General features: G+C 38.1%; 1 protein-coding gene across 1 annotated transcript in view; it reads right to left on the bottom strand.

Annotated features, from left to right (window-relative positions):
- Positions 1-15,175, bottom strand: part of LOC132115372 (KAT8 regulatory NSL complex subunit 3-like) — a 60,950-nt gene extending 45,775 nt beyond the window's left edge. Inside the window, exons 1-5 of the mRNA XM_059523819.1 lie at positions 14,931-15,175; positions 5,596-5,766; positions 5,387-5,477; positions 2,683-2,868; positions 2,444-2,575 (exon numbers count right to left, since the gene is read on the bottom strand). Coding sequence (XP_059379802.1) covers positions 2,444-2,575; positions 2,683-2,868; positions 5,387-5,477; positions 5,596-5,766; positions 14,931-15,145 — 795 coding nt within the window. The 5' untranslated portion in view covers positions 15,146-15,175. The remainder of the gene's footprint in view (positions 1-2,443; positions 2,576-2,682; positions 2,869-5,386; positions 5,478-5,595; positions 5,767-14,930) is intronic.
- Between the last annotated feature and the right edge of the window lie 1,495 nt (positions 15,176-16,670).

The following is a 16,670-nucleotide window of genomic DNA, read 5'->3' as shown; positions in this document are numbered from 1 at the left end:
ATCAAAATAATCGTTTGTTGCAGCCCTAACCCTAACCCTCACAGGAAACTTTGTGCATTTTTACTTTCTCCAAAAAAAAAAACTCATTCTGCATGATTTATTAGCGTTTTGAAAAATGGGGACATGGGATATGTCCTCAGTAGGGCTGCAACTAACGATTATTTTGATAATCGATTAATCTGTTGATTATTTTTACGATTAATCGATTAATCGGTTTATGTACTTATATTTTAGTTTTTTCCACCCCCCCCCCACCCCCCAAGTAAATTATTAATAAAGGGTCTTTATCATTCAGCATAGATTTTTAAGAGATTTTAACCATTTTGCATTGTCATATCCTCATCAAAAATATACCTGGAGTTGTTTTATTATGTGTTAGTAATCCTTTTGTTGAACTCTTCTGCAATCAAAACACTGACCCATACTCTAGCAAATTTCACAAGGAGATTTCAAATAATGTTTTCACCATGGCAGTCCTTAGAGCTCCTAAAGTAGTTTAACATCCCGAACGAAGCTTATTAAGGAATCTTTCAGAACATATTTTCACGAAGAATAAGGATAAAACAGAATAAAATTGCAGTGTGTTGTATTTTATTATTTACTGGGAAACAGCTTTATAGCTTATGCTGTGAAATTGTAAACAATCCTTCGAATAAAGTGCCAATGGCATGAAACCTGAATGGAACTCACAATTTAAAGTAAAATCCATCAGAAGGTTGTCCAGAAAAAGAAAAAATCGGACACAGACAAAAAACCTGCTGTGTGAAAAAGAGCAGTGAATACTTAGAAAGAAAAGTGCATTTCAAATATCTTTAAACATTTACCTCTCTCATTCAGTCATAATTAGGCTGCACGACTGAATTATGAACTGGTAAACGACAAACTGATCACAGAACATGTTTGTAAAGCTTTAAATGTTAACTGTTAAAAAGCAATGTTATCAGCTTTTACGACTAAACATTTGCAAACAACATTGTACTGGAGAATCTGCAAAAATAAAAGTCTTCGGGGCCGTTCACATATCGCGCCTAAAAACGCGTGGAAAACGCTAGGCGCACTGCTTTCTCCTTCTTTCCAAAGCGCTCGGGCAGAAGCGCCTCTGAGGCGTCTGCTTTTGCTAAGCAACCATGACGTGCTCTCTCCTTGAAGACGCGGAAATTTCAGCAAACGATAAATGGATTTGCAGCTCTAAAAATCGCTTGCAGTAGCTCTGCTACTAAATTTATTTCAAAATGGAAATCCATATACAGCTATGATCAGCTGTTCCTTAATCTTGGCTGTGCTTTAAACGTTGCTACGGGAAAGGATGAAGCTGATTATTTAGTTCTTGTCACATGACCCGCGGTGCGCTTGCCGCATTCTGAAAAGTTGAAATGTTTTTAAGTTGATGCGATGCGGACGCGCCTGGAAAAACGGGCAATTTACAGGTTAATCTTTTTTGAAGGCTCAAAGTAAAGTACTCCCACACATAGACATGCTCCCACATCCCGCTGAATGCTGCAGAGACGCTGTTCGGGAAGCACGTGACATAAAACGAGGCCAGCTATTGGCTATTCGCTACTTCTCCTGTTGTACTGGCTGAGTAAAACCTCCGGTGGCTCATTACTGCCACACTTTGGTCACCGGAGATTTGAAATATGCACAAAATGAGCCGCTTACGGCATATAAAAGTTATTTAGCAACGAATCGATGACTAAATTAGTTGACAACTATTTTAATAATCGATTTTAATCGATTCGTTGTTTCAGCTCTAGTCCTCAGCCTCTCCTTGTAATACCTGTGTCATACCCATGTCATTATACAGACTTGTGTCCTGATATGTCACAAAAACAAGAGCACACACACACACACGCGTGCACACACACGACATGCAAAACTAGATTGTCATAGCAAAGTCAGAATTAACTCCTCTTCTAGGTTCACAAATGTTCTGCTATAAAATGTGTTGCTGTTCTGTTGTAAGTAATCTTAAAGATTTTAAATGCATCTACTTCTGGAAGGCCAAATAAAGTGCTTTTGCTTTCGCCCAAATACACACAGCATCTCCCTGACATGACTGCTTCAACACTAACTGTGTTACTTAAACCACGCCTTTTTTTTTGTATGAACATTTGGGCGGCATTACGCAAATATTTCCACATAGTGACAGAGACATGTGGGGGTGTGTTTGAATGAGACATTTTAGGGTGGAATGGCAGAATCTTAACTTTTATAAAGATTATCTCTTTGGATTTGAGACTTTAGCCTTTGCAAATTTACAGATCTTCTTCATGCACCAAGAGCTTGTAACACTCCAAAGAGAAAGGAAAAAATGAAATCGCATCATATGACCCAGCAAAAAAAATATTTAGAAATATTTCACAACAAAAAGACATGACCCACGACCTGAAAGGGGACATTTTTACAATTATATTAAAAGAACAAAATAAAGTGCAGTACATACTGGTTTGTTGTGTGATAGTACACCCACAGCAGGGTCCCATGGCCGCTTAAGCAGCAGAGAAAGAGCCTCAGCTCCTGCCGCTCCTGTTTTTACAGAGGATGACAGCAACATCCTGTCGATCAGGGATGGTACCTAAAAGGGTAAACGTGGAGATGTCATAAGAGATGAATAAGAAACAGTGTAACCTCTTCCTACGGACTCTATACATACCATGGTAATATGATAATAAGACATCCTACCTTGCTTTTGAGTGTCTGCAGTACATCAAGGTAAGCGACCAGCATAGCAAGACTCAAAGACTCCACAAGTGTGCTATGAAGCCACTGAGTCAGCTTTATGTCCCAGTTGATGCTGGCCAGAGCATGGCGGACCTTACGAGCACATTTATCCACAGCTATCCTGCGTAAGACAGGTTCATTACAGGCCTGTGAAGAGCAGAGACACAGAGAAAGAGAGAGAGGACTTATGCATGAGAACAACCATCATGAGGTTTCTTATTTGGTTTTGTGTCCGGTCTGCTCCGACAGCAGGGATAAATAATGGTAAAAGCAAATCTAATTTTAGAAAATAATCATGCATAGCTTAACAAAAAGGATTATCAACTCTTAAAAAGAAAAAAAATGCATCTCGTATCTTTTGTTTGTTGATATCCAACTAAAACTGATATTAGTTGCCTCGTGTAGGATGGGGCGATAAACAATCATATCGAGATCACGATAAAATTTAAGTTGATAATGATGATAAGCTCTGGACATTTGTACTTGATAAGGATTAATCTAACAGTCTAGTAGTTTACATTATAAATAATAATTTAACTTTCAAATCATTGCAAATATGGAAACACTTGGATTTGTGCTGAATGAGACGTGAGCAATAACCTCCAAATCTAGCCAAACCCACGCTCGCTCCGTCCTCGTCTGCATACACACACTGTCACCATCTACTCAACAAATAACGATACAGACACTTTTTGGTTGTTAAAAAAGGTGCACTCATTCAAAACAGTTACGTTCAGTCCTTCGCTGGCTGTGATTTAAATATATCACTTTTGTTGTGTTTGTGGCGCAAGTTCAGTGACGATTCTTTCCGGCCAATCCGTGATCAGCAGAGTCTACAAGTCACATTTTGGTAACGGTATGGTTCACTTGGAACTTCAACCGAGGTGGTACTAAAAAAAAAAAAAGTACTAGGATTTAACTGAACAAAAAAGTGCTTGCGAGTAGGGCTGTGCGATTAATCAAAATCGTAATAAAATCGCGATTTGAGTGTGCGCGATTTCTAAATCGCTTTATAGCATGATTTTCCGTGGCCCCGACCTCCCACAGTATGCTATCCGAACCCATCAGAATGAAGCGCGCCTAAATGGGGTGTGAGAACAGAACAGACCGGGCATATGCCTAACTCCAGGTTCACACACTCTGTCTGTGATGCATAGCCTTTTTTTTTCGAGCCCATGTTAACGGATCAGAACGTTCACACTGCACGCGGTAAAAGATGAGAACAGAAAAGGTTATAAATAGAAAGGTGCTAAAAGATTTAATATCTTGCGGATAGATTTGCACTCACGCATTATTTTAATGTGCTTTTGCGTTACAATAATGTGCTCTTGTTGCTGCTTCTGAACCGCGTACACATAACTTACTGTATACGCACTGCAGACGGAGTACGTGTGAACTTTGGGCAATAAATATATTGGGCAAAAAATATAACACCTGAGGCACCGCTAAAGTGAGCTCTATGACAATGCATGGCAAAAAAGAAAAGAAAATCCCCGGACACAAGTTTTATTTAATTTTTTTATTATTTTCTTTTTTTTGCCATATGTCTAGACATTTTGTTTGACATCTTTACTTACTGATTATTTTGACTTATGTCTGTTCTAGAGACATGTTACAACTTTTTGATAGAACTCTAATTGGTTTTCTTTTGGAAATATGTTTCAAATTTATACTGAATGCTAGTGCTGGGCGGTACACCGGTTCATACCGAAAATCGGTGTATATTTTTGTTTATGATATGAATTTTTTATATACCGCCATACCAATGTATTTAATTACTCAACGTTCTGAACAAACGTTATGCTGCGTCGCGGTTACGCAGCGTGTTTCAGACGGACCCTTTACAATGTTGCACTTCTAAGCAGCGACTGCGAGGCTTGGTGAGGGTAAACTCAGCAGTGCTCTGGTGTTACTTTATAACGCCTGTTTCACACATACTTAATCTGCAGTGCGTATATGTTTTTTTTGTATTTTTTTTATTTTTTTACGCACCCATGTTAACAGATTCCAGCGTTCACACTGCATGAGGTTGCGGTCCGTCAGTGCGTTCAAGGAGCGATGCGTCTGCAGCAGTGCTGTGTTTGTGGACTAAACGTCGATCAGTAGCGGACTGCAAACGCATCCTGGGTGAAAGCACAATGAGTCCGGGCTGTGGACTGCATATGCACTGCAGACGGAGTATGGGAAGATGGATGCTGCCGAACTAGTAGAACATGACACAGAAGAACTTGTGCCAAAAAGAGGAGCCGGGTCTGTTGTTTGGAGGGTTTTTGGTTTCCAAAAATAGACGTCGACCAAACAACCATTTTATGCAAGTGCTGTTGAGCTAAAATTGTCGCCAAAGACGGTTACATGAGCAATTTGCTCCAGCACCTTAGCCGCAAGCACGTCTTGGAATATCAACCAGCAGAAAATGCTTTGTACACCTGATTATGCATGAAAAAAAAAAAAAAAACGTCAAACCGCGAAACCGGCATAATTTTGAAAAAGAAAAACGTTCAAACCACTCAGCACTACTGAATGCATTTATGACTGTAAAGCATGTCTGTGTGTGTCAAAATCTTGATTAAAATCGAAATCGCAAAATTGATGAAAATTGTGATAGGTTTTTTTGTCCATATTGCACAGCCCTACTTGCGAGTTAAACCCAGTTTTGAAAACTCACCCCCTCATTGGCCAATCTGCTGAGTCTTTCTGCCTGCAGTGCTTTCAATACTTTTTTGAAGAGCTTGTTCTGAGCCAAAGACCAGCCAGCCCTACAACAAATTGAAGAACAGACGATCATCAACAGAGCAGCTCAGATGTTTGAGAAAACTATATTTTTCTTCTCATACATCTGCATTCTTGTAGTTATCCTACAGCAGCTTTTCTTACTTGTTTATGTGTTCTTCCCAATCATCGGGAGGCAGAGGTCCATCAGCTATGGTTCGAGCAAACAGAACGTGGCGATCACACTCGTTCATCACACTACGGGCTTTCAGATTGTCATAGAGAGGCATTGGCATGGGTGTGACTGTCTCTACGTCAATGGAAATGTCCGAATCACTGTAGTGGACAACATTTTTTCAATTCACAATTATACATTTGTATGCATTTACTTATAAACAGACCAGCTTTAAAATGTCATGGGCCATATGATTTTCACACAACCTCAATTACCAAAAACATGACCAAAAAAATATATAATTAATTGATAAATTGTTAAAGTTTAATAGTTTCATTTGATTACCACTATTTTTGCTAATAAATTTATATACATTTAGGGTTGCAAAGGGGTGGAAAATTTCTGATATATTTCTGGAAAGTTTCCAAAAATCCCTGGAATATTCCAAAAAATCCTAGAAATATTCAAAAATTTCTTGAATGTTCCCAAAATATTTGCAACCCTATATACGGTCTTGTTCTAGAAAATAAGTATATTATTGTAAAAAATTTACTAAATAATTGAAATGATAAAATGTTTAAAAAAATTATTAAACCACTGAAATTGAAAATTGTAAAATGGAAAACATAGATTTGGTGCTCCCAACGTCAAACAGTTATGAGCACTGAAAAATTCTTCTGAATGTTTATCTTAGGTATTCCAATATTTAAAGCGTAACTTAACCCCTGGTCAGAGCCTGACTCCACCCACTGGCAATATTTGAAAAATGCTGAAAAGTGGGCAGAGCACAGCAGAGATAGAGGGGATGAACCAAGGGGCAGGGCTGAGTGCGTGGGGCGTGAACCTGAGACCTGCAGTGACAGATTAATTGACAGCTGCTGTCAGAGTCACTAAAATGGAGAGTGACTGTAGTGACACAAATAGCTTTGCAACAGAGTGTTCATTTGAAGTAGAGGACTTTTCTCCCCCACCTTTACCTAAAGTGGAGGATGTAGAGGTGTCTGTGGCCTAAGCCATATCAATTCGAGCCGCTGGCTCAAACTGCGGTCTTAACTCCTGCACCGCGTCGCTTTTCAGCGCGAGCTGTGTGGAGAAGCCCATTTCCACCTCCATTGAGTTGGAGAAGCAATCCCGCGTAAAATGCAGTTTGCACACTACAGCTCTAGGCGGGAAGTCTCAGTCTTCCATGCCAAGTGCATGCAACCACTGGAGCCTAATTTTCAAGTCTGCTGGAAAACTATGCAGTCCAGCAGTGCTGTCGCAACCAGCAAAACTACGCCTACGTACCATCCTGACCACTGTACTAAATACAGATAAATCTACGCCAACTTGAAGCTATCCTAACTAATGCAATATATGCTCCTAACTAACTATGCTTCTAACAATACTAACGTTACACTAACAACTATGCTAATTAACTACATAGGCTACACAAAATAATCTAAATAACTATATAAATGCTATGCTAAATAGATGCTATAATAGTCTATCTTGATCGTTTTCAATACTTGCAATTCCAACTCCTGACTCCAAGATGGTTTTATACTGCCAAGGGTGTGGTAGCTCGTACCAAGGGGTGTGGTGAGCTGGAAACTGCTTACGTCACAGAGGTGTCAAGTAACGTAGTACAAATACTTCGTTACCTTTCTTAAGTAGAAATTTTGGGTATCTATACTTTACTTGAGTAATTATTTTTCAGCCGACTTTTTACTTCTACTCCTTACATTTTCACGCAAGTATCTGTACTTTCTACTCCTTAGATTTCTAAAATAGCTTCGTTACTGCTATTTCATTTCAGCTTGTTTTCATTCCGGCTTGTCATCATTCAAAAAAAAAAAAAAAACTATCCAAATAAATCGCGCCATCCGGATGAAGTGAATTTGATTGTGGTTGGATGAGAAGTATAAACATATACCATTCCGACACCCTATTGGTTTGTACGGGGTCCATCGCACCTGCACATGACACAAATCACATCACACTCCAGCAAGGACATAGCCAGTGTTGGGTTCGTTTTTCAAAAAACATATTTCTTAAAAGTAGGGTTGGGTATGGAACCGGTATCCGATCGCCTCAGAGTCAGTCCGCTAAAATTTCAAATGAAACCGGCGCCAGGCCGGTCTCCTCTCCGTCTTTCAGCGCGCTCTTCAATCCGCAGACCGCGAGCGGAGCAGCGCAAGCGTACTTAAACAGTGGACATCACAAGGTATGTGTTTATGGATAGATTGTTAGAATATCCATATCTGTGCAGTTCTTTGTCATAAATACAGTTTAAAAAAGTTCACGAGGGAGCGCTCGGTTAGGTTTCCCATCTACTGTAAAGTTTTCGCTTGTCACAACTCATCACTAAACAGCTGTTTCCTCCAGCGAAAATCTAGCCCTTAACACATATGAATGAATACATACTTTAATTACACTTATTAAAATATACTTAATTTAATCATACATACTTTATACATATACTACTGTGCAAAAGTCTTAGGCACGTTATTATTTTCACTTAAAAAAATGGTGTTCGGCCAGTTATTTATATATTTTGCTGAAGTGTGTCAGTAGAAAATATCAGTTTACATTGCCAAACATTCATTAAGCCGTTGTCAGACTGCTTGTGCATTCAGAAACGCACTACAGTCGTGGCCAAAAGTTTTGAGAATTACATAAATATTAGTTTTCAAAAAGTTTGCTGCTAAACTGCTTTTAGATCTTTGTTTCAGTTGTTTCTGTGATGTACTGAAATATAATTACAAGCACTTTATACGTTTCAAAGGCTTTTATCTACAATTACATGACATTTATGCAAAGAGTCAGTATTTGCAGTGTTGGCCCTTCTTTTTCAGGACCTCTGCAATTCGACTGGGCATGCTCTCAATCAACTTCTGGGCCAAATCCTGACTGATAGCAACCCGTTCTTTCATAATCACTTCTTGGAGTTTGTCAGAATTAGTGGGTTTTTGTTTGTCCACCCGCCTCTTGAGGATTGACCACAAGTTCTCAATGGGATTAAGATCTGGGGAGTTTCCAGGCCATGGACCCAAAATTTCAACATTCTGGTCCCCAAGCCACTTAGTTATCACTTTTGCCTTATGGCACGGTGATCCATCGTGCTGGAAAATGCATTGTTTTTCACCAAACTGTTGTTGGATTGTTGGAAGAAGTTGCTGTTGGAGGGTGTTTTGGTACCATTCTTTATTCATGGCTGTGTTTTTGGGCAGAATTGTGAGTGAGCCCACTCCCTTGGATGAGAAGCAACCCCACACATGAATGGTGTCAGGATGCTTTACTGTTGGCATGACACAGGACTGATGGTAGCGCTCACCTTTTCTTCTCCGGACAAGCCTTTTTCCATATGCCCTAAACAATCGTAAAGGGGCTTCATCGGAGAATATGACTTTGCCCCAGTCCTCAGCAGTCCATTCACTATACTTTCTGCAGAAGATCAATCTGTCCCTGATGTTTTTTTTTGGAGAGAAGTGGCTTCTTTGCTGCCCTTCTTGACACCAGGCCATCTTCCAAAAGTCTTGGCCTCACTGTGCGTGCAGATGCGCTCACACCTGCCTGCTGCCATTCCTGAGCAAGCTCTGCACTGGTGGCACTCCAATCCCGCAGCTGAATCCTCTTTAGGAGACGATCCTGGCGCTTGCTGGACTTTCTTGGATGCCCTGAAGCCTTCTTTACAAGAATTTAACCTCTTTCCTTGAAGTTATTGATGATCCTATAAATTGTTGATTTAGGTGCAATCTTAGTAGCCACAATATCCTTGCCTGTGAGGCCATTTTTATGCAACGCAATGATGGCTGCACGCATTTCTTTGCAGGTCACCATGGTTAACAATGGAAGAACAATGATTTCAAGCATCACCCTCCTTTTAACATGTCAAGTCTGCCATTCTAACCCAATCAGCCTGACATAATGATCTCCAGCCTTGTGCTCGTCAACATTCTCACCTGAGTTAACAAGACGATTACTGAAATGATCTCAGCAGGTCCTTTAATGACAGCAATGAAATGCAGTGGAAAGGTTTTTTTGGGATTAAGTTAATTTTCATGGCAAAGAAGGACTATGCAATTCATCTGATTACTCTTCATAACATTCTGGAGTATATGCAAATTGCTATTATTAAAACTTAAGCAGCAATTTCCAATTTCCAATATGTATGTAGTTCTCAAAACTTTTGGCCACAACTGTAGATTATTATTAAAATGAATGGCAAACTGATATTTCCTGTTGACACACTACAGCAAAAGATATAAATAACTGGCTTAAAACCCTTTTTTTGAGGTGAAAATACTAATGTGCCTAAGACTTTGGCACAGTACTGTACTTAACAAACGACATTGTTGCTACTTTATAAAGAATGAGCATACAGTCATTCACAGAACTGATTAAAGACAGTGACAGACAGCACTCATCTTAACTAAATATCGGGGTGAGTGACAGATACAGTAGAAACATTATGTGTGGTTTTGTATTAAATAATGACCCAGATTGTGAAATACATTTATTAGCCGTAGAGTAAGGGGAGCATAACTTGGGAAATGAGAGCATCCAAAGTGAAAGCTATGGATTTATTTTAAATATTTGTAATGTTCTTTAATGTTATCCATAATTGTTTTTTGTGGTTCTTTTTTTTTTTTAAGTATCGGTTCAGACACCGATTAGGCACCAGTACCATTTTAAAAGTATCTGAATGGCACAGGACCCTACTTAAAAGTTAATATTTCTCACTGGCTCATTTACCAAATGGGTGCTTTTTCTTCGTCCTCCACAAATTAAGCTACTGTAGGTAGTTCGGTAGCGAGACGTTTGAATAAATTATCGTTTACGATTGACAATGTTGTGATAAGTAGGCTTTACCAACTTTGTAACTCATTACCCCTCGAACACTGGCCATAGCAGACGTATGTAGCGAATATAGGAAGCTATCAATCAAGAAGGTATCAGGATTATGAGTTATTTTTCATTTTTAGTTTTTGATTAATCACTTGGATTAATCATTCATTTTGACAGCACTATAATGTTTATTGTAAATAGAAAACAATACAAGTGTAATTGTTACTAAGCCTTCCCTGGGTACACCAATGTTGTCTATTGCCCTCGCAGATTTCTTGCAGCTAAGCTTGGATGTACATTTACATTCCATTAAAGGTTATTGATGACATTCCTCTGAAGTTTGACTTTTTGCACCATAACAATACTTATAGGCAACTAGTCATCTCTAGTCCTTTGATGTATTTGCATTGTACTAAAGTGCATTCATTTTCAGTGGGCATATATGCGGCTGAAACATGTAGCCTAGTGCATCCCAAATTTTTCAACATGAACATTTTAATATAACATTATAGTCATTATGACCTATGGCCTTTAGAAAAATGTTTTTTTGAGGAGGGGTAGTGCACAATAGGTCCCTGTGGCACGGCCCAAACTTTTGTTCTTAATGGCATTTTTTTCCTTACATTACTTTTACTTTATACTCTAAGTAGTTTTTTAAACCAGTACTTTTACACTTTTACTTGAGTAAAAAGCTTGAGTTGATACTTCAACTTCTACAAAAGTCTTTTTAAACCCTAGTATCCAGTGTTGGGGAGTAACTAGTTACATGTAAGGGCGTTACGTAATTTAATTACAAAATTATTGTAACTGTAATTACTTACAGTTACTAAGAAAAAATGAGTAATTAAATTACAGTTACTTATGAAATTTTTTACGATTACAAAGGGGATTACATTTGAATATTTACACACATCCACATACAGATTTAACTGATTTCTTTCCCAAATTGCACTGACTATTCTGAGACATACCACCCTAATAATTTCCGGGATGCGGAAATACAGTCTGGTTCGTAGAATCCAGTCATAAAAACGGAATGCCTAACACGGACGGAATATGCCACATTTTGGATGACTATATCAAAAGTAGGTCAGTACACTTGAATCAAAACATGACATGGACTAGTGTCTGTGAATATTAAGCCCCAAAAATGCAATATATGACTTGCACATTCTGCGTGTCTGTGGAAATCAGGCGCGGACTGGACACCGGGAGAACCGGGACAATTCCCGGTGGCCTGGCAGCCGATTTTGCCCCACTATTTAATATCACTATTGTATAATTGTCTGCCGAATGTACTAAAGCGATCATTTGCGAATCCGCCATTTGAGAATTAAATCTCTAATAAGTTATGAATTGTTAGTCATGACTCACGCGCTCTCCGCGCCTCCGCCAAACGGTTTGGATCAGACTCCGAGTAATCAATGCGAGAGAGAGAGAGAGAGAGAGAGGGGGGGGGGGGGCTGCTGGAGCAGAGAAGCAGAACTCCTGTTCAGGGTTTCAGGTCAGTTTCATCTGTAAAGATGCTTTTTTGTCTTTGTTTTTTATTTATTTAATCAAGCAGCAGCACGTTGCTCATCAGTCATCACTCAAAATACTATATAAAGGACATCATTATTATCTGTTGTGATGTTACAGTAGTAATTTAGCTAAAAAAAAAAATCCGATTTTTTTATAGGTTTAGGGGGAGCTACGACAGACAACAACACAACCCTTACGAAAATTAACATTTTAATATTTAACTATAAATCTAGAGAAAATGGTTACTATTGTTTAACTGTGATAACCAAAAATGTAAAATTATTTTACAAATGTATTTATTTAAAAATAAATACAAATCCATTTGCAAAAAAACAAGGTTATTTTACTTTTATATAGACTAATAAAAGCAAGGTAATTTTTTGTAAGGGAAAAACATGACTCCTGTACAGTATTAGGATTTTTCTATAAAGATATTGTAGTATTGTAGAGTATTGTATTGTAAAGTATAGTTTTGTTCAATCTTGAGTATTAAAGTCATGAGAGAGATGGATAACAGGGCAAAATAAAGAGACTGAAGAGAAAAATGGAAGCGAAGGTGCCGTTCAGGAGAGAACATTTAATTATTTTGCATGTCCCCAAATTAAAGATTTAAACCTTTTTTTATGTCAGGTCCATACAAAAAATAGTTTTGTCCATGAATTTGTTTGTATAAGTTAGAATTTTCCAGTCTGAATTTTTTTCCCAGTCCGCCCCTCCTGTAAATTAATGGCAAAGACATGGTTTCATTTACTACACATAGGCCTACTGAAGCTCGCAGTGTTTTCAACCTCTGCCGCCTCAATATAGGAGTACACGAGCACATAAACATAATTTCTAGAACTGCTCTATGTCACTTCATGTGCATTTTACTTATTTTGAGAAAACTATCATCATATACAGAGACAGCAGTTTCAAAAAAACACCAATATTTCAGGAGTTTATTACACAGAATACGTCACATGCTTATTAGATAACTGTATTTAAGTTGATGTATATGCTTTTATTTATTATTCTTTAATTTTCACAAATTTAGAAAAGTAATCAAAAAGTACTCAAAAGTAATTAGTTACATTACTTTAATAAAGTAATTGAAAAAGTTACACTACTATTACATTTTAAACAGGGTAATTTGTAATCTGTAACCTATTACATTTCCAAAGTAACCTTCCCAACACTGCTAGTATCTATACTTCTACTTGAGTAATGAATGCCAATACTTATATTGACACCGCTTATGTCACTTGCCACCGCAACATCCAATAGGAAAAATCAACTGCAGTAGCCACCGTTCAACCTGAAGAGGGCAGCACACGTTTTTACACCATATATTGTAGAATTAAAACACTTTATACTCAAATGTCAAAAAAGGTACTCGAATCAATGAACAGCACTAATAAAGCCCCATTCTTACAGATCATGAACTAAAAAAAGTTGGTTTAGGGTTTAGTTACTCTTTAAGAACACATTGTTAAAATCGAATGTTGCAACTGTGTTATGAGCTAACATGAACTAAGATTTAGTATTAAGATTAATAACTTCTGTAGCAAATGTAGCTATTGCTCATTGTGAATGTTAACGCATTAAGTAAGGTTAACTGATAAGGTCTTATTGTAAAGTGATACCTATTGGTCTTTATAGTTCTTTTGCACTTGAATCTGTGTAAAACTTTTAACTTTATATATCTTTCAGTATTGCTTTAATGTATTCAAATGTTCAGTTATTTTTGTTATAATAAAAAAGTTATTTAACCTGTTATACTGTATTATGACCACTTTTTTAAAACAATATCAATAACATGATAATACAGTGTACTGTGATAAAAGCATTAGCAATTAATCGCCACAGGAAAATTTGATACCGGCATATCCTTAGCTGTGTGTTTGGAATTGTTTTTTGTTGGTGAAATAGAGCAAAAACAGGTGTCTAAAACGTAAGTCTATTAATAATAACTTCTTGTTTATTGAACGGTTGTATTAAAATCAATAACATATTTGTAACCATGCTGATTTTTGGAGTAAAAACAACACTCTTCTTGTGATACTGATTAACTATATGAAATTATATAGCCCCATATATAAGGCCCCATTTATTGAATTTCGTGATGCATTTTAACAGACTGAATCATGCGGTGAAAGAACGCACTCTAAATGCGCACGCTCACTAATCTAACCTAATAGACTTCACATCATGTATGCGTGCACTCTCTGTAGGTCTGTTTCGTTTGGATTTTGCAAAACTTGATAATGTCAAACTGCAAATAGTAAAACAACAATAAAGAAATGTGTTGATTTGGTGGCGAACGCTGTTACCTGCAAACTCCATCCCACAGGCTTTACAGTGAATGCAGTGCATAGAACCATTTTCATAGCGGAGCCCTTTTTTCAGTCTTTCATCAACTCTCTCCGAAAACTGTTCGGCTTCTATCCGGCTGGTGGATCAACATTCACCACATGATCGCTATCACCAGCACCATTATTTGTGACTTTAGGTGGTTCACAAAAGAAATCTGCCAGTATTTCTTTTTTTATTTTCTCTCTTCTTCAGCCCTTTACATTCCCCACGGTAGTTCGCTCCCTGTCACCTGACAGCAGGGAGGCAGTGACTGGGTGATTGACAGCTAATATTAACCAATCTAAAACCTGCATTAAAGTTAAGAATGTAAAGATTGTTATGTAGCCTAACATTTCACAGAGCGGCAGACAGGTCAATGTATCAACACTCAGAAGGCACATACTCTGACGATTTTTAGAGGGAGGAAAACAGGTCGCACAACAACAATTATATGCACTTGCACAAATACTCCCAAACATATTTTGAGGTTGCACAGATAAAATTTCGGGAGCATATGCGACCAAAATGGTTGGAATTTCGAGCCTTGATTATTGTTAAATCGTACAAGTTTCAGGATTTTAATTAGACATGCTTGATTACTGGCTTGATTTCCACCAATGATAATCTAGAAGTCTTCACTCACACAGAAGGCTCCGGCTGCCGCCGAGGGGTGACGAACAGCATGCGGGTGGGCCCCGCGCTGCTGGCATCCGGGTGGGCGTTCCAGGGTTTGGCATAGCTGTGGTCAAGAAACATGAGGTCCAACTCTCGCTCATGAACCGACAGCTGGAAGAGCAGGGACGTCCCCATCCTTCGAGCCGAGGTCTGGAAGTCTCTCTCTCCTATAGGACGGAACATGGTCCACTAGCCCCACACAGAGGCTCTGCGGTTCCTGCAAAAATGTAAACAGCAATCCTACAATCAGTATCAAGTATCAAGCATCCCACTAAATGAAGCATTTCTTTTGAAACTTACACATATTTTTACACATGATTTTAATATTTGTAACGATGAAGCTGCAAAGTCATAAACCAAAAAAGATTGTGTCAAAGCAACTGAAAAACATAATTGAATTTAGACTGTATTACAATACTGAGACTGCTATTTTTAGAATTACAAATGACCACCTCTCATCATCTGATCGTGGTTATATCGTTCTATTAGTGCTACTGGGTCTTAGCACTTCCTTTGACACTATCGACCACAACATTCTATTGAATAGACTAGAAAATGATGTTGGCATTAGTGGAATTGCATTAGCATGGTTCAAATCATACTAATCTAATCTTATCATTATTTCATAGAGGTATCATATCTACAATGAAACAATCAGTACCAAATATCAAGCATCCAGCTAAATGAAACATTTCTATTGAAACGTACACATATTCTGATTTAAATACGTGTAACGATGAAGCTGCAATGTAATAAATGTAATATCAAATTATGTGCTACATTTATATTCAGTTACTTTTACGTGTGCTTTAGTATTTAGTCATCACATCAAAATAAGTGTACTTTAAGGTTTTGAGCTTCTTTTAAGATTTGAAGTACACAAGTGCACTTCCTTTTCACAAGGGGAACAGTTTTTGCTGAAGTAAATACCACAGGTCCTAATATTTCTACTTGAGCAAAATGCTCAATTATCGAGATCTTTGTTATATTTACATTTAGTCATGTCTTTTATCCAAAGCGACTTGCAAATGACCATTTATGATCTTACTGGCATTTATTATTATTTGTATTTATTTATTTTAATAAGAGTGGTGGTTAATGCTAACTGACCAAAGATTCCCTGTAGCAACAATAGTGGAAACAACAACAAAGTTAACATGATATAGGGAGTCCCTGCTTTTACAACCCCAAGAACGTGTAGCAAGCCTCACAAGCACAGCTGTAACCAACAAATACTGCTAAAGTAGCTAATGAAGTACCACATACGGAGGTGGTCGGTGTTACCACGCTTAGCTGGGTTAAATGACGTTAAATTCTGTTTTAATGTAACGTTAATAGTTTCAGTGTGACACGGAGAGTGGCGTGAGTCGCGAGGCTGCAGTGAGACGCACGGTCACGCGAGCGCGCGCACACACGTGCCAGCTGATCTTTTAAATCACAATAAATTACCTGAAATATTCCGTGTATTTCTTGACCTATGAAGCAGTAGGTAAAAAACCGGAAATGTTTTCGTGTGGTAATTACAGTGTTATAATATGATCTGACAGGCTGTTAGCTCGGAGGCTAACTCATTTCACAAAACTTACTGTCCAGTAGACCTATTAGAATTCTTTCATGTCATCTCGGTCTAAAGAACGGTCTTCTGATTAATGTAGATAGTACTGAAGAAATCGGGTTCATGCGACGAGAAACCTATAAACTCCCGAAG

This window comes from Carassius carassius, chromosome 34 (genome assembly GCF_963082965.1).
Source record: "Carassius carassius chromosome 34, fCarCar2.1, whole genome shotgun sequence".
Lineage (NCBI taxonomy): Eukaryota > Metazoa > Chordata > Actinopteri > Cypriniformes > Cyprinidae > Carassius > Carassius carassius.
The sequence above is the reverse complement of the archived record's forward strand: the minus strand, read 5'-3'. Positions and strand labels throughout refer to the sequence as shown.